General features: G+C 45.4%; 1 protein-coding gene across 15 annotated transcripts in view; it reads left to right on the plus strand.

Annotated features, from left to right (window-relative positions):
• magi1b (membrane associated guanylate kinase, WW and PDZ domain containing 1b) overlaps positions 1–25,961 on the plus strand; it is a 679,590-nt gene that overhangs the window by 608,643 nt on the left and 44,986 nt on the right. For all 15 annotated transcript variants that reach the window (XM_072472328.1, XM_072472316.1, XM_072472318.1 and 12 more), the window contains 3 exons: positions 6,421–6,511; positions 7,637–7,688; positions 15,366–15,509. In XM_072472328.1, coding sequence (XP_072328429.1) covers positions 6,421–6,511; positions 7,637–7,688; positions 15,366–15,509 — 287 coding nt within the window. The remainder of the gene's footprint in view (positions 1–6,420; positions 6,512–7,636; positions 7,689–15,365; positions 15,510–25,961) is intronic.

The raw sequence follows: 25,961 nt of genomic DNA on the forward strand, positions 1-25,961 counted from the left end.
GATGTTGCCGATTTGAATGGGTACAGGGGCTGTGATGTGTCCCTGCTGTGAGTGGCCTGTAAAGCCGCTGAGGGTGATGGTGGTTGTAGTGGGCCACGTGTCTTTTTGAAACAGGGTGGAGGAATTTATTGTGGTGCAGGACCCTCCTGTGTCCCATAGAAATTCGATGGGCTGTCCCCAGATTTTCGCTGCAACTACCGGTCGTCCGGACCTATCCCAACTGGGGGAGACCGAACACCGTCAGTCCGTTCCGGTCGGGTCCATCTGATCTGAACGGGCGCGAACACTATGAATGGGCTCTGTCTTCTTCTTACTCAGAGTGCCTGTCTGCTGGGCTCTCTGTGGCTTTCGTGGGGCATTGCACTCTCTTGCAAAGTGTCCCAACTGTCCACAGTTGTAACACTCCTGTGACTTGGGTGGGGGGCTGTTCTTTCCTTCATTCACCTATGCGGGGTTCTGGTGTGTTGTAACTGCCTGTATATCTGCATCGGCCTGCTTTTCTTCGGGATTTTTAACTGCGGGTTTGTTTTGTACAGATTGCTCCCAGGCGCGGGACAATCTTTTTACTACCCATTTCTCGTTATGAGCCTCCTCTGAGGGATCATAATTCGCACAAGCTTTTTGTCCTGTTTCTGTGGCATAGGAGATAAGGGTGCGGGTCCATTTGGCCATGTTGTCTGGGGACAAATGGGCGTGGTCTACGTCTCCAAAAACGGCTGCAAAATGGATCCACAGGCATCCAGCAAACGTTGTGGGGAGCTCGGTTTTCTTTTGCCTGCATTTGTTGAGGCCATCTACGGGGTCACCCTGGTTATACCCGATCGCATCTAGGACAGCGGTATGCATTTCTGCAAGGGTGCCTCCTCCTACATTCTGTGGGTCGGGAAGGGCTGCTACGACCGAAGGGTCTAAACTCAAAACTGTGAGCTTTACGTGCTCTCGCTCATCCAGGCTGTACATGGTCGCCTGCTGCTTTACTCTGGCAAAGAAGTAGTGGGGGTCGGAGGTGGGAAGGAACGGTGTGATTTTCTCGCACGCGTCCCGTAATTGGGTCACTGTTAAGGGGGTGGTATACAAAAATTCCGTGTCGTCTGCTGTGGCTGTGCGGTGGGTGGTTACTGGGTTCACTGGAGCCTGAACTATCTGCTCTGTGGGGGGTTGGGGCATTTTTCTCTTCTGTGGCTTTCACTGCGCACATGTTCCCTGAACATATCTCTGCGCTGTTTCATTTAATTCTTCCCAATCAGGGCCGTATTCCTTATCTAATTTTGCTCCAAAGGTTTCCTGGAATCCTTTTTGGACTGAAAGCAGCGATTGCAGCTCTGCAATCTGCTTCCGGCACTTTGCGTGGTCTAGTGAGCTTTGTCTTTGTTCTGTGGTGGCAGCATGGAGTGCTCTTAACGCTGCCTTCAGGTCACTACACTGCTTCTGCAATGCTTCTACCTGCTTCTCGGTTTCTTCGCGTACCAGGACCAGGACTCAATTGTCCTGATAGGCCTTTTCATACTGGGACTGGAAGCTGCTTGAGTGCACCAGACAAGACTGGTTTGCTCTCTTGGCATCCTCCACCTCTCTGTCTTTTGCTGCCAACTTCCTCCTTAACTCTAAGGTCTCTCTTTCTACCTCGCTTACATCGACCTTGCTTATTCGATGTATGCCTTCTATCTCTTTCCGGAGCGTCGTAACGACCTCCTCTGTGCCTCGCAATTGTGCCAAACAGGACACGATTGCCATCGGCTTGCGAGCTTTTCCTAAGCTCTTCTTGTGGATCTCGCTCAGGGTCTCCCACCAAGTATGTCCTATACTCCCGCGACCTGTTTCCTCATTGCTACAGAATTCACTCCAAAGGGGCCAACCCTTCCCTTTGAGATATTTCCTGATCTCCTCTTCCCAAATGGGACATTGTCCCACTCTACTTCTGCTGGTCGCTGCGACTGCAAATTCCTCGGGTTCATGAGGCGTTGCATTGCCTGCATTGCCATCTTTCCTATCCGAATGCTGCTCTTCAAATTTGGGTCAGGGGTATTAAGGCGGGGCTGTAAATACGGGTACGGCTTTCGCTACTTTCCAAAATACAAACTCCCGACAGTTTTGTCGCAACAAAAAATCTATCAGTGTTACCTTATCGCCCTGTTAGTTACGCATGCATACACACACTTCCAAATTATGTGGATTGATCAGAACTGCTTGAACACTTGTGGTTTTCTGTTCCCAATTGGATCTCTAATTCAAATTCTGGGTTCTGCCGGAGTGGTTATGCGGGGGAGTTGAGATAGATGGTGTTGCTAACTTTTCGGTTGGTTGAATTGCTCTGTTTTATTACCTTTGCTCTTGAGTCGCCAGGTATCTTTATGATACCGCCACGAGGTTCAAGTCCAAGTAATGATCAATAACTCAATACACCGATTAGTAAGATTCAAATCAAAGCACATTTATTATACACAGTAATCGCTACTCACGCACAAATTCTATGTCTAAGCTACTTGAAAATGAAAATCGCTTATTGTCACAAGTAGGCTTCAAATGAAGTTACTGTGAAAAGCCCCTAGTCGCCACATTCCGGCACCTGTTCGGGGAGGCTGTTACAGGAACTTCTACAACTAACAGGCCTATACTTAACTTCGGACTGGCCCACCAGGTCAGGGGAACAAATGGCCATTCGTTCGGGTTCTGAGTCTGCGGGATTCGAAGTTGGTACGGATTGGTAGCTAGGAGTGCCTATCTCGTAGCGAGCGTTGAATTAAGACTTACGGTCTTTCGGCGGTCACTGCACCGGTCACGGTCAAGGTTGGTTCGCGTTGCTGGGTGACCCGGGCAGGAAGAAGAGAGCGAGTTGAACTTGGGGGCTTAACTTTATAGTCCCCAGGGGCTTCCCGCATTTCGGGGCGGACCCTATACCTGGTTCTAGGTGATTGGACTTCATTCCAATCGCTTGGTTTGATTTCTCCAATACTGGAGCGGTTCCCTGATCGATGGGCGGTCTTGAGGTGTCCGTTAACCTCTTTTGTGTTTGCTCCTGCTGGCGCCGGGGAATCTGGCTTTGCTTTGTTTATCACAAATGTTTCAATTGCACCCAGGGATTGCGCATTAGTATGTAGATCGCTGCTAATTATTATGCTGATGGTCGCTGGTATCGATGCTGTCTGGGCTTTTGCAGAGTTTTAATACACAGCAAACCTGCACCTGCTGGTTTCGGCCTGTGTTGGCTGAATTTCCCTTCAGCCTTTGCCGTTCTCCATTTTAAATCGGGACTTGGCCTACTTAGGTGGCTACAGTGGGGTTCCACGGTGTTGGTGGTGGGGGTTGTTTTGTTTCATTTATAAAATGATAAAATCCAAATAAAAATATTTTCCAAAAAAAGGAATGAGCCGGTTGTTGAGGGGTGGAGGATAGCTGTGAGCGGTGTGAGAGTTCCAGCCAACCGTATACATATGTTCTGGTCCTGGAGAAATTTTGGAGGTCTTTTTTCAGCACCATGTTGGTGATCCTGTCAGACCTGCCAGAGCTGCAGCTGGGGACAGAGGCAGATGTTTTAGCCTTCGCCTCGCTGATTGTTCGCAGGTGGGTCCTGTTGGGGTGGAGATCAGCCTCTCTGCCCTGTGTCCATCCTCCATGGGGGGGCGTTGGGCACATCCCATCTCCAACTTCATACCCATGCAGGTGTGGAGCGTGGTTGGAGATCACAATCGTAGAGTAGTCCGCTCTTAGTATCCCTGGAAGCACTGCTTTCCCCACTACAAAGAAGTTGTTACGCGCGTTTACCCCGGTACCTGGGATAAGAAGGCAAACTCCCTCAGTGTGTGAACCACCATGGGTCCACTGCCCCCATCTGTTCCATAAATGCGTTTAGTTCATTCGCCATATTTGAGGTCTTCCCCAATTTGGGGTTTGATCTGTCCGTCCGTGGGTCCTCCATCCAGTTAAAGTCCCCACCCACCCCATGTCGACACCGGGATTTCCGCAATGGTCTTCTTTCTTTCTAAACACCATGTCGTCCCAGTCGGGAGTGTACACGTTGACCAGGACTACTGGTGCCCCATCCAGAAAATCGCTGACCATGACGTACCGTCTCCTGGGTCCGCAGCCGTGCTTGTTGCTGTAAATGTTGTCCTCTTATTAAGCAGTATGGCTACCCCTGAGCACTGACCCGTAGAATGAATTGTACGTCTGTCCCACCCAGCGTTTTCATATCCACAATCGCCCTTCAACCTCAGGTGCATCTCTTGGAGGAAGACTATGCCGGCTTTCATTTTCAGGTGGGCGAAAACTCTGGATCTTTTCACTGGGCCGTTAAGTCTCCTGACGTTCCAGGTGACCATTCTGATGGGAGAATTTGTCCCGTTCTCTCCCCCCCCCCGAGGGATCAACCATACTTACCTTGTGAATGCGTCCCTGCACTCCGGGGTTTCCCTTTGTTAGAAGGCCAACCAAAATGGCCACAGTCACTGTACTCACCATAACGCCAGGCCCCTGCGCTCTGCGGTTTCCCTTTGTCTAGGGGCTACCCAACATAGCTGCCAACTATGTGTATGTCATGTGGGTGACACCCTGCAGGTTCAAAACGTCCCAGGTTAGAACAGAGGGGTAAACACATGCCAAACTAACCCTCTACATGGAGGGGCATGACCATCTAGAGCCCAACCCCTTGTCCCTTTATTCCCCCTGGGGTTTGCTCTCCCCTACCTCCCCTCCCCCCTCCTTTTGTTACCCCACCCCCAAATCTCCCTCTCCCATTTACCTCCTCTAGCTGTCCCCAGTTGGTGGTGTATACCCCCCCCCCCCCCCCCCCCCCCCCCATCATCACTGGGCACCCTCTCCCCAGCGGGAGATGCGCCGCAGCCCCCCCTCACTCATACCTCCTGACGCTAGCTTTCCCGCTAGTGTAGTAGCCCCCATCCCCCTCCTGGGGTCGGTTTTAAGCCTACACCTCGCCTGCTACATATCTTCTCCCTCTTCTTCCTCCTCCCTCTCTTCTTCCTCCTCCCCCTCTCCTGCGCTCCGCTGCCGTTTTGGCCGTAGCGGCATGTGGGCTCTGTCTACCTCTGGTGGGTTGGGGAAGTTGTCCCTTCCCACCAGGTTTCCCAGATTCTGGGCCACATAGTCCGTGGGGTCCCTGCTTTTGGTTCCCTCCAGCAGGCTGACTATCCTTAGGTTTTATCACCGCGGCCGGTTCTCCTGGTCCTCTATTTTCCCCATTAGACTTCACTGCATCGCCACCAACCCCGCTGTATCCATCTCTAAGGCGATGATCTGGTTGCTCTGGTCTGCTGAGGCTCTTTCCAATTCCTGGATGGTGTTACCCTGAGCCTCTAGTTGTTTCTCTGCATTGTCCAAGGCCATCTGCATGGTGGCCAGAGCCTCCACTCCCGCCACCCTGATTGCAGATTTCATTTTGGACTTTATATCTTCCTTTGCTCCATGGTGAGGAACTTCCTCCATCCACCCCCCGGTGAGGGGGAGTCCTGTCTGCAGCTTGTTGGTCCTGTTCTATGTTCTATGTTCTTGTTCTGGTGTGGCTGCCGTTTCTTCGCCTCATGCATCTGCCGTCTTGTTCACTCTCATCTGTTGATGTCTGCCTCTTTTTTCCTCCTAACAGCCTCTGGCACTGCTGTTGCTCAGCATTGTTCCTTATGCTGCTGTTGGAGAAGGTATGGGGATGTTTTTTCCCCCCATTCTTGTGGGCAATTTGGGGTAAAAGAGCCTAATTTCAGATTCTTAGTAGGAGAGCCACCTGTGTCCATTCAGCACATCCCATCATTGGTTATTAGTCTACCATTATTAGTCTTGGGAATTCTCCTTGCCAGAGAGCAGTGGAGGCTGAGCCATTGCATATATTCAAGGCTGAGTTAGACAGATTTTTGATCTACATGGGAATTGAGGGTTATGGGGGCAGGCAGAAAAGTGGAGTTGAGGCCACAATAAGATCAACTTTGATCTTATCGAATGGTGGAGTAGGTTTGAGGGACTAAATTACCTACTCCTGCTCCCATTGTGTAATGGGCAGCACAGTAGTTAGCACAGTTGCTTCACAGCTCACGGGTCCCAGGTTTGATTCCCGGTTTGGGTCACTGGCTGTGCAGAGTCTGCTCTATCTCCTCTCGTCTGTGTGGGTTTCCTCTGGGTGCTCAGGTTTCCTCCCACAGTTCCAAGATGTGCAAGTTAGGTGGATTAACCATGCTAAATTGTCCTTGGTGTCCAAAAAAGGTTAGATGGGGTTACGGGGATAGGGTGGAAGTGTGGGTTTAGGTAGGGTGATCTCTCCATGGGCCGATGCAGACTCGATGGGGCGAATGGCCTCCTTCTGCACTGTAAATTCTATAATCTATGATCTATTTCTTGTCTCCTGTTTTGTCCTTGGGTATAAAATATTAAAACGATCAGAGTGGCATCTTATCTAAAGTTTCTTTTTTTTTCTTTTAGAATCCTCCAATCCATCCTTGCTAACAAATGCAGAAAAGATAGCAACAATTACAACCACTCATAACCCTCAGCAGCCACCACAGGACGGACGGTAAGTAGGGCCTTATAGTCCTGTGGTTTCTATGATGTAGCTGTCCTTAGAAGCACTTCATCTGTTTTGGGGTTAGGATGGAGAAAATTCAGTCGAATTCCAACATGCTGATAACTATCAAAAGACCTCTCTTTGTGCATGAACATGAAGGTGAACCTCCTCCTGTCACTAAATGTCACCCCTCCATCTCCCAAAAGAATTGACAGTATAAAAGTGAAGGTCTGTTTTAATGAAGTTATCAGTGGGAGGAGTTTCACTAGCTAGCAAATAGGATAGGCAACAGGCAACATACATATTTGATTATGAAGATTGGGTGTTTTAGTGAGTTACCACAGGGCTACCAATGACCACAGAACTGAGCCCCAACATCAGTCATTACATTCAGGAGTGAAGGGTGGAGAGCAGTCAGGGAAGGCTGATGCAACAGGATAAACTGGAGCAAAGTCATTGGCCAAAAGTTTGCAGTCAGAAGAAAAGCGATGACCTGGAAGAAAACTGCTCACAAAGATCTCTCAGTTTCTGCGACATGAGCTTCTCCTTTCCTGACATTAATTTGAATCTGGTACTAAATCAAGGGGATTTCTTGCCATTCAGTAGCAGGTTGTTATCAAGCTGGGTAAGCAGCAAATCACATTGAAGAATTCTTAACAGACAGCCAAGAAGTTAAGAGCACAGATTGTCTTTCACCTTTTATACATTTTGCAAGGAATTAAATAACGTTTGGTGCATACACATTTAAAGCCGAAAAACCAGAGTATTCATTTAAAAGTTATATTTTAAGAGCAATATTACAGCATAAAACAAGACATTTTCATCAGTTTGGTGATATCTAAATGATTGCCTTCTGTGGGAATTTCAGCATACTCTCTGGAGGAGGAGGGAATCACTGGCAACGACTTCAGGCTTTCACCATTTGACTATGCCTGATGGTGAATGCAGAAGATTTTGCCATCAGTACAACCACAAAATCCATGCCATAGTATTGCCTAAGAATTGGCAGTTGAGTCAGCATGATTGTGTAAAACTATTATTCAATTACTGACTTCTCTCGTACCGTCTAAGCTGCGTTCAAAAAAGACACGCAAATCTCAGTATTCATTTGTGCTTTTTTCTATTTGTTTGAAGGAATAACACAAAACCAAAGCCAGATGTATCGTATGATTATAAGTCAGCTCAGGTAAGTGACAGTTGTGCATTTAATTACTGGAAATAAATGCAGTGCTTGGTGTAACACCATTAGATCAAGACCATTTACAAACTTGGAATACCTCTTAACAATATGTTCAGTGCTATCTTCCTAAATCTAGTACATGTGGAGATCGGGGAAGGTGAGGGAAATTGCTCATTTACAATGTTTTCATGTAATTTTATTATCTTCCACACACTATTTCATCAGCAGAGGGGCTACTTGGCCAATGCCACTTTGAACCAACAACTAGGAAGTACTAAAGCTGGCTAAGTTAATTTGTTTTCTGCTGTGTTTCCTCCATCTTCATGGTGCTGAACAAATCTATGTCATTGTTTATGCTCCACATGAACCTTTCCCACTGTACTTTACTTAGCCCAATCCGTATAACTTTATATTCCTTTCTCCTTACTTACCTAGCTAGGTATTGTTTTATCTATCTATATGTTTACCGAACTACCTTTAAAAATACATCTATACTATTTGCCTCAACTAGTCCATATGATAGCAGGTTCTACATTCACCTCTCTGAATTAAGATTTTTCTCCTGGATTTCTTATGGGATTTGCCCTGTTGAACTCCTTCACAATTGTAGCGATCTCTCTCACTTTTTGTTTTTCTGGAAAAGAGAACCCCTACTTGCTCAGTCTATCTTGATAGTGTCTGATATTAGTGAACCCCTTGAAAATAGCCATTAATGTATTATTTTTTAATGCTCCCTTGAGCACTGAATAGCTGAAGGTATTGTGTGATCTAGCATTAAATTCTTCAGGACAAAATATCTCACAATCACTTTGTGCTTTGTGCTGATCACTGTAGTAGTAATAGGGCCGGTATCTGAACATTGGCGTAAGAAAGGGAAAGGGTTATGCAGTTTGAAGAGCCAAATGGAGCCTTTCTTTCTCCAAACATTCTTGTCCTCTGTAGCATGTAAATCCAGTGCAACCACAGGTTCATGGTAAATGTGAGTGAATTGGGGTCTCTTATGGTCTGGTTCCTGGTCTGATCTATGGAGCCAGAGTAATGACAATTATTCTTGTCAGCTAATGTTGACTCATGGCTCCACAGACCATAAACAAGCAATGAACCGCTCTTTGCGTAACAATTATAATAAAATTATTATTAGCAAACAAAAAGCAACTTCTGATACCTCATTTAGCCGATGCACTGTCCAGTATGCAACAAAAATGACCCAGGTTTGTTCCTTCGCTTGTGCTGACCAAGTAGAAGATTTTGTTATATGTCTCAGCATATTACAATTGACCTTGTTTTTCTGTGTAGCGATGTGACAAAAAAGGTCAGGGTTTCCAATCCCGGTCAATATCAGGTGATCCCTGAGGAGATCTATGAATATTAGGTGGAACTCAATTAGACTTGGCTCTGATGTTTCATATTGCCTAGTCTGCTAATGCTAGCAACACAGGAAAAAATGATCAATATTTATTTCTGTTCCTTTTCTACCTCCAAACAAGAATGATAAGAATAGACCTAACTTAGCAATTGTTTATTATTCCAGCATTGTACTGTATGCCTGATACCTCAAGAAGTTCTCCATTAAATTAAAAAAGAAACCAATCTACTTCTTATATCATGGTTTGAACTTTTTTTAATAGGTAAATATTTTAATAAAATATTTTCTTCATTCAGTGCACGTTTTAGAACATAAGAACTAGGAGCAGGAGTAGGCCATCTGGCCCCTCGAGCCTGCTCCGCCATTCAATGAGATCATGGCTGATCTTTTGTGGACTCAGCTCCACTTTCCGGCCCGAACACCATAACCCTTAATCCCTTTATTCTTCAAAAAACTATCTATCTTTATCTTAAACACATTTAATTAAGGAGCCTCTACTGCTTCACTGGGCACTGGGTTTTGGTGACATCACACCAGAGAGCTGGAAACTAGACCACAGGGTAATAAATGATAGCAATATTCTGAGGCTGAATCAAAAGAACGTGCAATTAATAAAATAAGTCATTGTGTTTAGAATATAGTTTTGAAAAGTTTTGATTTTTCAATCAAATTTGATATTTTTTGTGCAATAAGAAGCCAAGTTTAAAAAATGTCATTACACTGTGGGAGGCAATGTACACCACTGAGTGTACTAGCCTCCAGATGTCTGGTGAAATGTCTCGTGGGCGTGGAGTGTGGGCATCAGACCAGGGAAAATGTCCAACTTGTATAACTGCAAAATTTATTTATGTAAAATCATCAGGATCAACCATTTACTCAGCTGAATGGGGTTGGTGAAGAGCTGATCATTGGAACTGGGAAGAGGAGAGGGGGGTCCTAGGAAAACCCCTTCACAGAAGGAAAATATTCAGGTGGCAGACATTCCATTGAACGTCAAACACAGGCACAGTCAAGGCACATGTCGTGCTGCCTGCATCCACTGACCCATGTCAATTAGATGCCCTCCCACTGACCCCACAAATGTACCGAGAGATTCAATGCTGGCATAACCACCGGAATGGTGGTCTCTGGATTTTCAAAACGTTCGTTTAAAATTTGCATAAAGTTTTACTTTTTAACTTGGGCCATTTATTCAAAATGTTCTCAGTCACCTAGGTAGAGAGCAGCTGGCAGTTCCACCTTTGTAGAGGAAAGTAGCTAAATGGATTTAATCCAACAATTTGGTGAATATTAATTAAAAAGAATTAGAGCATTCTTGTTTCTTCTTATGATAACAGACATTTATTAGCATGGCTTTAATTATGTTGTTAACATTGTTAATGCAAAATATAAAAATGAAAGATTAAAAATGCATTCCAAATATGTAGGGATCATGGCTTGTAATTTGTTTTAGTAGCTTTGCGTACCTGAGACTTTACCTTTGGAAAGCTGAATTCCTTAATTTGATATTGCTAGTGGCAGAAGGTATTGTATTGCATCTGCCAAATAGAAATGTTTGAAGTTAATTAAAAGCAGAATAGAAGGCTCCAGGAGCATCATCTTACAGGTGGGTGGCCTGAACAGACTGCAGCTGCAGTGTGAGCATATCTCTTAAACATCTAAAGAAATAGAAATTACAGTAAGCCTGTCAGATCTTCTCTCCTGGAGGGAGATAAATTTGTTGCAGTAGGGAATCATTTCATGGTTAATTTAATAAAAGTACATTTCTTTTACATTGATTTTACCGTAAGAATTGTCTTCTGTTAAATTTATTTATTTAAATATTGTGAAGAAGAATGCGACCCCCCCCCCCCCCTTTCCATTCATAGCTTATTCCTGGGCCACACAAACTATATGAATTGTGTGGCTCTCTGTCTGGTAGGGAGATCTGATCTATTCTTTAATTTTGTTCTCCCGTGCTCTGAATCAGAAGCATAGCTGCAATAGGGTTCAATTATCTGTTCGTCACCACTGTACACACAGCACTGCATTACCTATGCAAACCATTTAGTGTCTCTTTGGTACAAAAGATCACATCAACGATAAATACTGACAGGACACCAAGGGTATGGTTTAGCGGTCTCGAGTTCAAGTCTGCAGCGCTGGGAAACACCCTGCTATTTAACGTCACTTTGCCGTTTGTTTTGGCCTCAGGGAGATTCTCTCCACTGACTATGCACTTAGAAGCATTTCTTGCTGGCGAGCTTGTTACTTGTAGATCGGTGTACCATTTTGGAAAGCTTTCCCGCTTTTACTCTTCCCCCGTCACCTTTCAGGCCCCCCCCCTCTTCCCCGCGTTTTGACCTTCCCCATACCCCCCAATATTGGTAAGGCCCCCCGAGCCCAATCCCCGGCAGTGCGAACCTGGCACCTGGCACCTGGGCATCCTGACACCCTAAATGCCAAGGGGAGTGCCACCCTGCCTTGTCCCCACCAGCGGCCCAATGAACTGGGAGACCCCCCCACCCCCCTCCCTCAGGTCCCGTTAAGTCAGGACAAAATGGCACCCTGGCGAGGTCTCCCCAGGTGCAGCCAATAAGCCCCAGGCACTGAGTGAATCCAGCAAATGCACATTTAAATGAGCCATTTGACTGATTTAAATATTCCAATTTGGATCATGCCCAGTGAGGGTAAGATCCAGATTGCAACATGTTGCGAGATTGTTGAATTTAGTGAGACATTTTGAGCGTCTGGAACGACAAGGCCACTGAAACGTGCTCCAAGTGTCCAAATTAATCATTAATGGGTTTTGCAAAATGCAGACATCATGCAAAAATACAAACCACTGCTGTGAATTAGCTGAAATATAGTGGGGAGAGATGAACCATTTTTCATTCTAATCAAAATAATTGTTTTTTTTTCTATAATTCAAGACCAACTAATGAATGCAGAGGGAGATGTAGTTTAGTTAAATCCAATTTCTAGATTGGAAGTCACGAAAACATTCCCCTTTTAAATTAAGAGAAAATGTTCACTTCGGGTTAATAACGCCAAAGGTCGTTCACAATCGATAAATATACATGAGAGAAGGACACAGCCTTGGGGAAGGATGAAAGACAAACACTGCCTCCGATAAATACTGCCCAATAAGTGCAATAGTAATCTATGACAGCAAATTAATTGACTTGCTGGGTTAGTAGCAGTGACCTTGAGTGTTATGTTATGTATTCTGACAGTCAACCACTTCTGGAACCAATTTTTGTATCTTGAAGTCCAAAAGAATAGTTATTCTTTTAGTGATGTGCAAATATGGAGCAGATAACAACAAGAGTTGTGGGAGAAGAAACCAAAAGCAACTTCCTCACATCCCAATTTCCTGCCAGCAATTGGTGTGAATCCACTGAAATGAAACTGTTGGCATTTTTGCAGCACTGTGGTTTGTTCTTGGGATCCTGGTACCCATGTTCCAATACTTTGGGAGGATCTTTTCGAAGCCACTAGACAAATGAGCGCTAATATAAATTGGAAAGAATTGAGTACGGTTTCTTGCATTTGGTGCCTCCACAAAAGTATCAATCTCCAATTAAACAATGCAGCTTTGAATTTAAACTATTTTCGCCAACAGGAGGGTTGATAACCAGAATAATTATCATATTCACGATAATTAGCCTAGAACCAGGGTGGAGATGAGATTATTTTTAAGATGTGGCACGTTGTTACGATCTGGAAAAGGTTGTAAAAGATTCAACAGGGGTATACATGAGGGATGTATATTTGATGAGGAAAGGTTTGCAGGACTATGGGGAAAGAGCAGGAAGTGGACCAATGGGATAGCTCTTTCACCAGCACGATGGGCAGAATGGCCTTTCTCTGTGCCAGTAAGATTCTATGAGTTCCACGTTACAAAGAGCTTCTATAGAAGCAGCAGAGACCAGCAGTGTGGCCAGACCACCTAATCCAGAAATTTAGAGGATGGGATTTACTGGTTGTTCACACCGGCGGGATAATCCAATCCCACACCGGCGCACGGGTTTCCCAGGGACGGGGATGCAGTCAGCTGGAAATACCGTTGACAACAGCGGGACTGATAGATCCCGCTAGTGGGCCACCATCAGCCGCCGAAAAACACGCGGCGGGTTAGTGGGTAAATCCCGCCCATAGTCTTGTGATGGGGAATCCAGAGTGTCTCCATTCTAAAAGAGAGAAATAGGAAAAAAAATATTTACCTGCCCCATTCTTTATGGCTAACAGCTGTGTTTAATGACGAACTAGAGTAAAACCTGCTGGCATTTTAGCATGATGCAATAAAGAAGGATCTCTCACGAAGCCAAAAGTTATGTTTTGTCTGTTGCTCAGTTTGTTTACTATAGTTTTCCAGTGGCATGTAAAAGCTGCACCTAACTGAACTGTGCAATTTGAGAGCACTTGAGCCCAGTAAGGTAGCTATTGGCCAGACCAAGTATTCAGAATAACAGCTAAACAATCACGTTTTGTTATTGATAATATTGAATAATCCTGGCATTCCACACAGCATGCCACCAGGACCAAGTGAAGTTTACCAGTGAGAACACAAAGGATATTTAGACAAAGACATGAGTATAATTCATTCTTCATTTTAGAGTAATGCATTCTACCTTTATATATACAATACTTTTACAAAATATGTAATGTGGAAAATATAGTTATTTGGAGCATATGAGTATCTGCACTCCGGAGGATGAGGTGAGCAATATAAAAGTGAGGCACTACAGTGATGGCACAGGTAGGAGGGTGCAGTTGCAATATGACCAAATTCATAAGGGCAGTTCCCACTACAAATGTAGACACAGTTTATAATTGGAAACTTGATTGATATAGAAGTATGCGCAGATATAAGTTTTTAAAACATTGGCCATATCTTCCTGATTCCTGATGTCACATTTAGGATTGCCCCAATGATGCATTGGGAATCGTCGAGGAAGTTCCCCCATAGGGTTTACCCAGCAATTGCCCAGAAGTGCTAACTTCCTCTGGACGATTGCGCTGGGCTGGGAACCATCCGACAGAAACGATTTAAATTTCAGATGGTTCTGCCAGTTTTACCCTAATAGTAACTCTAAAACAGTTCAAGAAGAATAATCACTATGACTCCAGAGTAACTATTAAAGAACTCAGACCCAACCTTTGATGGGACCCCCACCTGGGGACCCACCACATCACCCCCAAATCGGCCTCCGCGTTGGGCGCCGGGCCAATCACGAATCAGCCAACTCCGCCCCGTGTGATCTGGATTTCCCCCTCGTTGGTCAAGATCTTGATCTGTTTTGTGGCTCATTTAAATACCCAGATGCCAGGGAACCGTGGCAGTGTCACCCTGGCACTGCCAGGGTTCCAGGGCACTGCCCGAGTGTCAGGTTGGCACTGCCAGGGGTCAGGCCCAGGGGGAGAGGGCCTTGCCAGGTAAAGGGAGCATGATGGAGGGTTCCCGTGGACCTCCCCAAGTTTGGGAGGATGAGGGCAGTTCAAAAGAGCAGGGTGGATTGAAATGGTCAGGGTGAGGTTGAGGCTCCTGGACAAAATGGTGCCCCGATCTGTGAGCAATCTTTCCTGCTGCCAAGCGACTTTAACTTGAGTCCGCTGAATCGCGCACCTGGTCTCACCCAGAGGAAGTTTGAGTGAGACAGGGGCTTCAGAATCCCAGCAAAGGTAAATCTGTCGTGAGTCGCAATCCGATGGAGATTGCCACTCTGAGGAAGTTACGAGCCCTTGTAGACCATGCATTTGGGCAAAGGAAAGGAAATGAGAATGGTGTTTAAATAAAGAAGATGTAACTATTGAAGTGAATAATTCTAATCTCCAAAATACCAAAGGGTATGTTGAAGAAAACTATGGATAAAAGTTGTTCTGGGACCATATATCCTGCTCTTGGTTTCAATTGGTTGTCTGGGCAGGAAGACCACTTCACTGGAATAAAACAGTGGCGGACAAAGAGTAAAAGAATAACGTCCGGCCAGAAAATGTTGTGGAGGTTCGACCCGGGCAGGGAATCAGCAAACCCCACCTAACCTGCGGAGTCCAAACTTACCATTTCTGGGAATTCTTGGTTACTTTGGACACAGAACAGTAATAACTGGGTCCCAACAACTTGATGTGGTGTTAATTTGCAATCTTCTCCCAGATCAGGAAGATCTGATCTTTCAATCAATCGAGTGTGTTATCACAGGGATTTGAGGGATAGATAACGGTCTCATTTTCCCAGCCTTTGTAAGGTTGGTCTGCCATTGTGATTTTGAAATCCAAGAACATGCCTCTCTTTAATTTTTCTGCAAACCTTGTTCAATGTGAATTTTGTCTTCAAGGAACCTGAACTGTACACTGTGGAATTGGATAAGGGACCAAAGGGATTTGGGTTCAGTCTTCGTGGTGGGCGTGAATACAACATGGATCTGTATGTGCTCCGATTAGCTGAGGATGGTGCCGCCATCAGAAATGGTAAAATGAAGGTGAGTAGGTGTAATGCAGAGCCAAATAACAGTGTGTGCATTTATTAATTATGTGATTCTAAAAGAGATGATAATCCTTTATGCTTAAAAATGCTATCAAGCTTATAAGGACCTAAGAAATAGAGCATGAGTAGACTATATAGCCATCAAGCCTGCTTGGCCATTCAATATGATCATGGCTGATTTTCTGCATCAACTCCACCTTCCTGTCTGCTCCTCATATCCCCAAAAATCTGTTCCTCAGTCTGAAGTATATATATATTTTTATTTGTTCATGGGATGTGGATGTCACTGGCTGGGCCAGCATTTATTGCCCATTCCCAAAGGCATTTAAGAGTCCGGAGTCACATGTAGGCAGATGGGTAAAGACGGCAGATATCCTTCCCTAAAGGACATTAGTGAACCAGATGAGTTTTTAATGACAATCGACAATGGAGCATTTATTAGACTTGTAATTGCAGATTTTATTTTTTATCAAATTCCACCATCTGCCATGGTGTGGGATTTGGACCCGATCCCCAGGGCATTACCCTGGCTGTCTGGATTTCTAGTCCCAACAACAATACCACTACGCCACTGCCACCCAGCAACAACAGGGCATTCACAAACCTTTGGGGTAGGGAATTCCAAAGATTTGCAAACCTTTAAGTTGAGAGATTTTGCCTCATCAGTTTGCACTGAGTGCTGAATTTGGTGCATTTGAGCGCTATAGTGAGAGTTTGGTGACCGAGGGAGTATAAGGCTTCATTTTTATCTAAAGTTTAGTCTTTCTTTTATTTAGTTAATTAACTTAAAAGTTGCTGTTTGGTTTAGAAGAAGGTGAATTTTCAATCAGCTTTAAACAAAACTTCTACTTGTAGGCACTTGCAGCTGGAGCTTGTTAATTAGTTAATTGGATTAGGCCAGTTTTCAGAGGCTAGATTCACAGTATAAAAGTGATCCCCTACAGTGCAGACTTTGTTTGCACTGAGTGCTGAATTTGGTGCATTTGAGTGCTATAGTGAGAGTTTGGTGACTGAGGGAGTGCTGAATTTGGTGCGTTTGAGTGCTATAGTAAGAGTTTGGTGACCGAGGGAGTGCTGAATTTGGTGCGTTTGAGTGCTATAGTAAGAGTTTGGTGACCGAGGGAGTTAGGTGAGGAGGGAGTAAGGTGCTCCTTTCATTTTGTTTCCGACATTTCCGCAAAGAGTGAGAAGAGAGCCAGGAGTTTACAGAAAGTGTAGCTGACTGGGAGCAGAGTCGGAGGGCGGAGATCTAGTTAGTCCACAGGGCAGCTATATTCTGTCAGGTAAGAGGGGATGGAGGCTAGGCCAGTTGCATGCTCCTCCTGTAGGATGTGGGTGGTAAGGGATACCACCGGTGTCCCCGCTGACTATACCTGTGGGAAGTGCACCCAACTTCAGCTCCTCAAAGACCGTGTTAGGGAACTGGAGCTGAAGCTGGATGAACTTCGCATCATCCGGGAGGCAGAGGGGGTGATTGAGAAGAGTTACAGGGAGGTAACCACACCCAAGGTACAGGCCAAGAATAGCTGGGTTACAGTCAGGGGGAAAAAAACAAACAGGCAGACAGTGCAGGGATCCCTCGTGGCTTTTCCCCTTCAAAACAAGTATACCGGTTTGGATGCTGTTGGGGGGGATGACCTACCGGGGGAAGGCCCTAGCGGCCAGGTTTCTGGCACTGAGTCTGGCTCTGGGGCTCAGAAGGGAAGGGGGGAGAATAGAAAAGCAATAGTTGTAGGATATTCAATGGTTAGGGGAATAGATAGGAGATTCTGTGGTCGCGAGCGAGACTCCCGAAAGGTATGTTGCCTCCCGGGTGCCAGGGATGTCTCGGATCGTGTCTTCAGGATCCATAAGGGGGAGGGGGAGCAGCCAGAAGTCGTGGTGCACATAGGTACCAACGACATAGGTAGGAAAAGGAGTGTGGAGGTAATAAACCAGTTTAGGGAGTTAGGCTGGAAGTTAAAAGCCAGGATAGACAGAGTTGTCATCTCTGGTTTGTTGCCGGTGCCACATGATAGCGAGGCTAGGAATATGGAGAGAGTGCAGCTGAACACGTGGCTGCAGGAATGGTGTAGGAGGGAGGGCTTCAGGTATTTGGATAATTGGAGCGCATTCTGGGGAAGGTGGGACCTGTACAAGCAGGACGGGTTGCATCTGAACCAGAGGGGCACCAATATCCTGGGAGGGAGGTTTTCTAGTACTCTTCGGGAGGGTTTAAACTAATTTGGCAGGGGAATGGGAACCGGATTTGTAGTCCAGCAACTAAGGTAGCCGATATTCAGGACGCTAAAGCGTGTAATGAGGCAGTGGGGAAGGGAACACTGACAAAGGAGAGTACTTGCAGGCACGGAGATGGGTTGAAGTGTGTATACTTCAACGCAAGAAGCATCAGGAATAAGGTGCGTGAACTTAAGGCATGGATCGGTACTTGGGACTACGATGTGGTGGCCATCACGGAAACCTGGATAGAAGAGGGGCAGAAATGGATGTTGGAGGTCCCTGGTTATAGATGTTTCAATAAGATTAGGGAGGGTGGTAAAAGAGGTGGGGGGGGGTGGCATTGTTAATTAGAGATAGTATAACAGCTGCAGAAAGGCAGTTCGAGGAGTATCACCCTACTGAGGTAGTATGGGTTGAAGTCAGAAATAGGAAAGGAGCAGTCACCTTGTTAAGAGTTTTCTATAGGCCCCCCAATAGTAGCAGAGATGTGGAGGAACAGATTGGGAAACAGATTTTGGAAAGGTGCAGAAGTCATAGGGTAGTAGTCATGGGTGACTTTAACTTCCCAAATATTGAGTGGAAACTCTTTAGATCAAATAGCTTGGGTGGGGTGGTGTTTGTGCAGTGTGTCCAGGAAGCTTTTCTAACACAGTATGTAGATTGTCCGACCAGAGGAGGGGCAATATTGGATTTAGTACTTGGTAATGAACCAGGGCAAGTGATAGATTTGTTAGTGGGGGAGCATTTTGGAGATAGTGACCACAATTCTGTGACTTTTACTTTAGTCATGGAAAGGGTACTGAAGGATAGGTGCGTGCAACAGGGCAAGGCTTACAATTGGGGGAAGGGTAAATACGATGTTGTCAGACAAGAATTGAAGTGCATAAGTTGGGAACATAGGCTGTCAGGGAAGGACACAAATAAAATGTGGAACTTGTTCAAGGAACAGATACTACGTGTCCTTGATATGTATGTCCCTGTCAGGCAGGGAAGAGATGGTCGAGTGAGGGAACCATGGTTGACAAGAGAGGTTGAATGTCTTGTTAAGAGGAAAAAGGTGACTTATGTAAGGCTGAGGAAACAAGGTTCAGACAGGGCATTGGAGGGATACAAGATAGCCAGGAGGGAACTGAAGAAAGGGATTAAGAGAGCTAAGAGAGGGCATGAACAATCTTTGGCGGGTAGGAACAAGGAAAATCCCAAGGCCTTTTACACATATGTGAGAAATATGAGAATGACAAGAGCGAGGGTAGGTCCGATCAAGGACAGTAGCGGGAGATTGTATATTGAGTCTGAAGAGATAGGAGAGGTCTTGAACGAGTACTTTTCTTCTGTATTTACAAATGAGAGGGGCGATATCGTTGGAGAGGACAGTGTGAAACAGATTGGTAAGCTCGAGGAAATACTTGTTTGGAAGGAAGATGTGTTGGGCATTTTGAAAAACTTGAGGATAGACAAGTCCCCCGGGCCTGACGGGATATATCCAAGGATTCTATGGGAAGCAAGAGATGAAATTGCAGAGCCTTTGGCAATGATCTTTTCGTCCTCACTGTCAACGGGGGTGGTACCAGGGGATTGGAGAGTGGCGAATGTCGTGCCCCTGTTCAAAAAAGGGACTAGGGATAACCCTGGGAATTACAGGCCAGTTAGTCTTACTTCGGTGGTAGGCAAAGTCATGGAAAGGGTACTGAAGGATAGGATTTCTGAGCATCTGGAAAGACACTGCTTGATTAGGGATAGTCAGCACGGATTTGTGAGGGGTATGTGTTGCCTTACAAGTCTTATTGAATTCTTTGAGGAGGTGACCAAGCATGTGGATGAAGATAAAGCAGTGGATGTAGTGTACATGGATTTTAGTAAGGCATTTGATAAGGTTCCCCATGGTAGGCTTCTGCAAAGTAAGGAGGCATGGGATAGTGGGAAATTTGGCCAGTTGGATAACAAACTGGCTAACCGATAGAAGTTAGGGAGTGGTGGTGGATGGCAAATATTCAGCCTGGATCCCAGTTACCAGTGGCATACCGCAGGGATCAGTTCTGGGTCCTCTGCTGTTTGTGATTTTCATGAATGACTTGGATGAGGGAGTTGAAGGGTGGGTCAGTAAATTTGCAGACGATACGAAGATTGGTGGAGTTGTGGATAGTAAGGAGGGCTGTTGTCGGCTGCAAAGAGACATAGATAGGATGCAGAGCTGGGCTGAGAAGTGGCAGATGGAGTTTAACCCTGAAAAGTGTGAGGTTGTCCATTTTGGAAGGACAAATATGAATGCGGAATACAGGGTTAACGGTAGAGTTCTTGGCAATGTGGAGGAGCAGAGAGATCTTGGGGTCTATGTTCATACATCTTTGAAAGTTGCCACTCAAGTGGATAGAGCTGTGAAGAAGGCCTATGGTGTGCTAGCGTTCATTAACAGAGGGATTGAATTTAAGAGCCGTGAGGTGATGATGCAGCTGTACAAAACTTTGGTAAGGCCACATTTGGAGTACTGTGTACAGTTCTGGTCGCCTCATTTTAGGAAGGATGTGGAAGCATTGGAAAAGGTGCAAAGGAGATTTACCAGGATGTTGCCTGGAATGGAGAGTAGGTCTTACGAGGAAAGGTTGAGGGTGCTAGGCCTTTTCGCATTAGAACGGAGAAGGATGAGGGGCGACTTGATAGAGGTTTATAAGATGATCAGGGGAGTAGATAGAGTAGACAGTCAGAGACTTTTTCCCCGGCTGGAACAAACCATTACAAGGGGACATAAATTTAAGGTGAAAGGTGGAAGATATAGGAGGGATATCAGAGGTAGGTTCTTTACCCAGAGAGTAGTGGGGGCATGGAATGCACTGCCTGTGGAAGTAGTTGAGTCGGAAACATTAGGGACCTTCAAGCAGCTCTTGGATAGGTTCATGGATTACGGTAAAATTATATAGTGTAGATTTATTTGTTCTTGAGGGCAGCACGGTAGCATTGTGGATAGCACAATTGCTTCACAGTTCCAGGGTCCCAGGTTCGATTCCGGCTTGGATCACTGTCTGTGCGGAGTCTGCACATCCTCCCCGTGTCTGCGTGGGTTTCCTCCGCGTGCACCGGTTTCCTCCCACAGTCCAAAGATGTGCAGGTTAGGTGGATTGGCCATGATAAATTGCCCTTAGTGTCCAAAATTGCCCTTGGTGTTGGGTGGAGGTGTTGAGTTTGGGTAGGGTGCTCTTTCCAAGAGCCGGTGCAGACTCAAAGGGCCGAATGGCCTCCTTCTGCACTGATTCAATGATAATCTATGATTAATCTAGGACAAAGGTTCGGCACAACAGCGTGGGCCGAAGGGCCTGTTCTGTGCTGTATTTTCTATGTCCTAGTCCTAGATGATCAATCCCTTATCCTGTAATTGTGGTCCTGTGCTCTAGATCTGTGAAACAGGTAAATCACCTCTCATTCTTCTCAACTCCAGGCAATATAGACCGTTCTTACTCAGCGCCTTCTCATAAAAGCGCTATATCATCATCCCACAAGCTAATTAGTTTTTACTGTGCCTTACAAGTCTTATTGAATTCTTTGAGGAATTCTTCTGCATCCTATCTATGTCTCTTTGCAGCCGACAACAGCCCTCCTTACTATCCACAACTCCACCAATCTTCGTATCGTCTGCAAATTTACTGACCCACCCTTCAACTCCCTCATCCAAGTCATTCATGAAAATCACAAACAGCAGAGGACCCAGAACTGATCCCTGCGGTACGCCACTGGTAACTGGGATCCAGGCTGAATATTTGCCATCCACCACCACTCTCTGACTTCTATCGGTTAGCCAGTTCGTTATCCAACTGGCCAAATTTCCCACTATCCCATGCCTCCTTACTTTGCAGAAGCCTACCATGGGGAACCTTATCAAATGCCTTACTAAAATCCATGTACACTAATTTAGTATGTAATCCTTGGGTATGGAGACCAAAGCTGCACAGTTGCATAAAATGGTGAGGTCTCAGCAAAACCTGATACAATTGTAGCAAGATTTCCTTTTATTGTACTTCAATCCCCTTGCATTAAAGACCAACATGCCATTTGCCTCCTCCTACTAACATATGAGTACACTCAAGTCTCTCTGAACATCAACATTTAAAAGTTCCACATCTTTTAAAAACATTCTGCTATTGTATTCTTACTATTAACGCTGATAACTTCTTAACCTGATGGATGGGATTTGATTTCTCTTGCACAAAAATTCAGGATCAAATGAGAAATAAAGTATTGCTTTAGTTGATTGAGAGTATTCTCATTGAAATTTTATTGTAAGATGGAAGGTTCTAGTTTGTAGAGTAAAAGTAATTTACTCCAGCTGAAAGGTGACATCATTACTTCTGTCATAGTCATAGAATCATAGAATTTACAGTGCAGAAGGAGGCCATTCAGCCCATCGTGCCTGCACCGGCCATTACAAAGAGCACCCCACTGAAGCCCACGTATGTACCCTATCCCCGTAACCCAGTAACCCCCACTTAACATTTGTTGGACACTAAGGGCAATTTATCATGGCCAATCCACCTAACCCACACATCTTTGGACTGTGGGAGGAAACCGGAGCACCCGGAGGAAACCCACGCAGACACGGGGAGGACGTGCAGACTCTGCACCAACAGTGACCCAAGCTGGGAATCAAACCTGGGTCCCTGGCATTGTGAAGCAACAGTGCTAACCACTGTGCTACCATAATCTTGTAGAAACATGCAAGATTCCGAGGAGCCTTGACAGGGTAGATGCGGAGAGGAATTTTCCCCTTGTGGGGAAATCTACAACAGTGATCAGAGTTTCAAAACGAGGGGGTCTCCCATTAAGACAGAGGTGAGGAGGAAATTCTTCTCTTTGAGGGTTATTAGTGTTTGGAATTCTCTTCCCAGCGAGCAGTGGAGGCAAGGTTATTGGATAGATACAAAACTGAGTTAAGACATATATTTGATGGAAAAGGGAGTCAAAGGTTATGGGGCACAGCAGAAAAATTCAGTTACAACTACATCAGATCAGCTTCTTGACTGACAGGGCAGGCCCGAGGGGCCAAATGGTCTAGACGTACTCCTATTTCTAATGTTCTTATCAAATAAAAATTTGACATCAAACCACATGAGATTTAGCAGCGGAATTACGGTGTATAAGGTCTTGGCCGGTAAAGGCAGGGCTGCCAGCGATCGAACAAAAATCTGTATTACTTAAAGAACCATAATTGGAACAACACATATATTGGAGGACTGATGACAGTAAAGAATCTGCATGTCTTCTGGTCTGCAATGACTGCACACTCTCATCTACATGAATAAATCTGAAAGCCTCAATTTTAGGACTTGGTTTTCAAAATAAAATATTCAGAAGGAGTGATAACTGAGTCAAATTGCCACTCCACTCGTAGTTACTACCTTGAAATCCAGCCATTCCTATCTTGCCCGACTTTCCAAGTCAGGCTGGGTATGACCTGTGCAGTGCACCACTTTCCCAGGGCCTACTGGCGAAGGCAACTCAGTCGTAGGTAATTAAATCATGCCCCTTTTTTAAGGCACCAACTGCCATAAGCCAGGTATGTTTAACGGTCTTTGACAAGCCAATGAGAAGGTAAGGGGGTAGGATATGTTGGGTGTTACCGGTGGGAAGAGTTGGATTGGGCCTGTAAGTGTGTGGAGTTGAGTTGTGCCTGGGGTCGGGAGGTAGTCTAGTGGTGGGGATGGGGAGGGAATATCAGAGCTATAGTTAGAAGTGGTTTTCATGGTCTGCAAGGTGGCACAGTGGTTAGCACTGCTGCCGAGGACCCAGGTTCGATCCCGACCCCAGGTCATTGTTCGTGTGGAGTTTGCACTTTTCCCCCCCATGTCTGCATGGGTCTCACCCCCACAACCTAAAGATATGCATGGTAGGTGGATGGCCATGCGAACAATTGCCCCTTAATTGGAAAAATATAAAAATAAATACTGTGCAGTTTTGGTCTCTTTATTTAAGAAAGAATGTAAATACATTGGAGATGGTATAGCCGAGGTTTACTACATTGATACTTGAATGAGTGGGTTGTCTTTTGAGGATAGGTTGGAAATTCTCGGCTAGTTTCCAGTGGAGTTTTGAAGAGTGAGGGGTGACTTGATTGAATTATATAAGATTCTGAAAGGTCTTCCTAAGGTGGACATGGAAAAGATGGTTCCCATTGTGGGTGAGTCCAAAACTAGGGGGCACTGTTTTAAAATTAGAGAAGAATTATTTTTCTCCCAGAGGGTTGTGCAACTTTGGAACTTTCTGCTTCAGAAGGTGGTGTAGGCTGGGATGACTGAATAATCTTAAAATAGACTGTTGTTTGGCAAGGGAATCAAAAATTAATGGGATTAGATGGGAATGATGAACTCAACACAAACAGATCAGTCAGTCTCATATTGAATAGCAGAGTATGTTCGAGGGGTCGAATAGTCTACTTCTGCTCTCATTTTATATGTTCGCAAACTGATTAGCAATATAAATATTTAGCTTAAAGCAATGACGCTCTAGTTGTAGGACAAAAGGTTTTGGAATAACCTTTGCCTTCCCTGCAGTGGTTTGGTACTGACCTGCCCTACTCCTCCAGGACTGCTCTCCATCACAATAATTTCCCTTTTATGATGCTTATTAGTGCAGGTATGATGCGCTAACGATGAACTGGAAGACATGCATACTGAGTGATGTTTGATCTTTCCCCATGGTATAAGCTGAAGATATATATTAACGATCAGTGCTGTGGTTTGCAAACCAAATATATCTTTATGACTGTTTACAGCATTGGGTTCCTTTTAAATAATTCATATGCCTTTGCAAGAAAATGGTTCCTCGCTTTAACTTGCCTTGATTGCAATGGTAGTTCATAAATATTAATAAGAAAACATTAAATTAAGCATGCAGATTAGGAGTTTAAAACTACAGTAACAAAGAATATAGAAAGGACAATGGAATGTTCCATTGCAATGCCTTGAAATGACTACATGAGCAGAATTGCAACTGGTTACAGTGCTGAGACTGATCACCCTGTCTTAGTTGAGGAATCTTTTTCAGAGCCAGGTGGGTTATTTTGGGGTGCCTTGGCCACTATTTATCCCACAATGGACATCACGTATATAGATTGATTGGCCATTTTCACGTTGCAGCTGGTAGCTTGTTGTGTTTGGCTGCCATATTTCCTACATTACAACAGTGATTGAATGTTGTCACAGTCCTAGAGGACCATGGGCTGCTGTCCTGTTTGAGAGCTGACTAGTGGTGATTTAACCTGAAGGTCACTACAAGGCAAAGTTAAGAAGGTGGGCCTTCATGAATAACCTCAGTCGGGTCGGGAATTGAACCTGTGCTATTGGTGTCACTCATAGAACATACAGTGCAAAGGAGGCTATTCGGCTCATCGAGTCTGCACTGACGCACTTAAACCCTCACTTCCACCCTATCCCCATAACCCAATAACCCCTCCTAACGTTTTTGATCACTAAGGGCAATTTATCATGGTCAAACCACCTAACCTGCATGTCTTTGGACTTCCATCACAAACCAGCCACCCAGCAACTGAGGTAACTGATCCCCAGTGACTACACTTCAAAAGAACATCACTGACTGTAAAGTGCTTTGGGGTGGCCTGTGCTCATGAAAGTTGCTAAACAAATGCAAGTCTTTGGGACTTCCGGTGGCGTGGGCGAGCAGGGCGGCCGCAATAACAAGAGCTCCCGCCGGTGGCCACGATTCGCAGCGATTTCGGGGAAATCCCCGAGTCCTCACGCACTCCCCGACTATCGTCGGCCTTTGGGGCCGCCACGAGCAGCCAGCAGGGCCGGTTTAAAAACTGGCGCAGAACCCCGCGCGGGTGTCGGGCGGCAGGGGCTGAGGTGCCGGGCCTGGCAGGTCAGAGCAGCGGGGGCGGAGCTACGAGGAGGCCGAGGCGGCAGGCCCGAGGCCAGGGCGCCATGTAGGGAGGGTGCTCCACGTCGGATGGCTCCCACCTAGGAAGAAGAAAGAAAGTTGAAGCCTGGTCCCAGGTGAATGTAGAGGAGAAAGAAAGAAGATTTAAGGAAGTTTGGTGAAAGTTTTTTTTTTCAAAAAAGAAGAATGTCAGATTGATGAAGGGCAGGAGGGTGAAGGAGAGAGGAGAAAGGAAAGAAGATAATAAACAATAAGCCGCTAAAGGATGCAAAAAGCAGCGTCGAAGAAAGGAGGAAACGCGGGTTCGCCGCCGAAGGAGAAGACGAGCAAAAGCAAAAGTGTTGAC

Source organism: Scyliorhinus torazame, chromosome 13 (assembly GCF_047496885.1).
Source record: "Scyliorhinus torazame isolate Kashiwa2021f chromosome 13, sScyTor2.1, whole genome shotgun sequence".
Classification (NCBI taxonomy): Eukaryota; Metazoa; Chordata; class Chondrichthyes; order Carcharhiniformes; family Scyliorhinidae; genus Scyliorhinus; species Scyliorhinus torazame.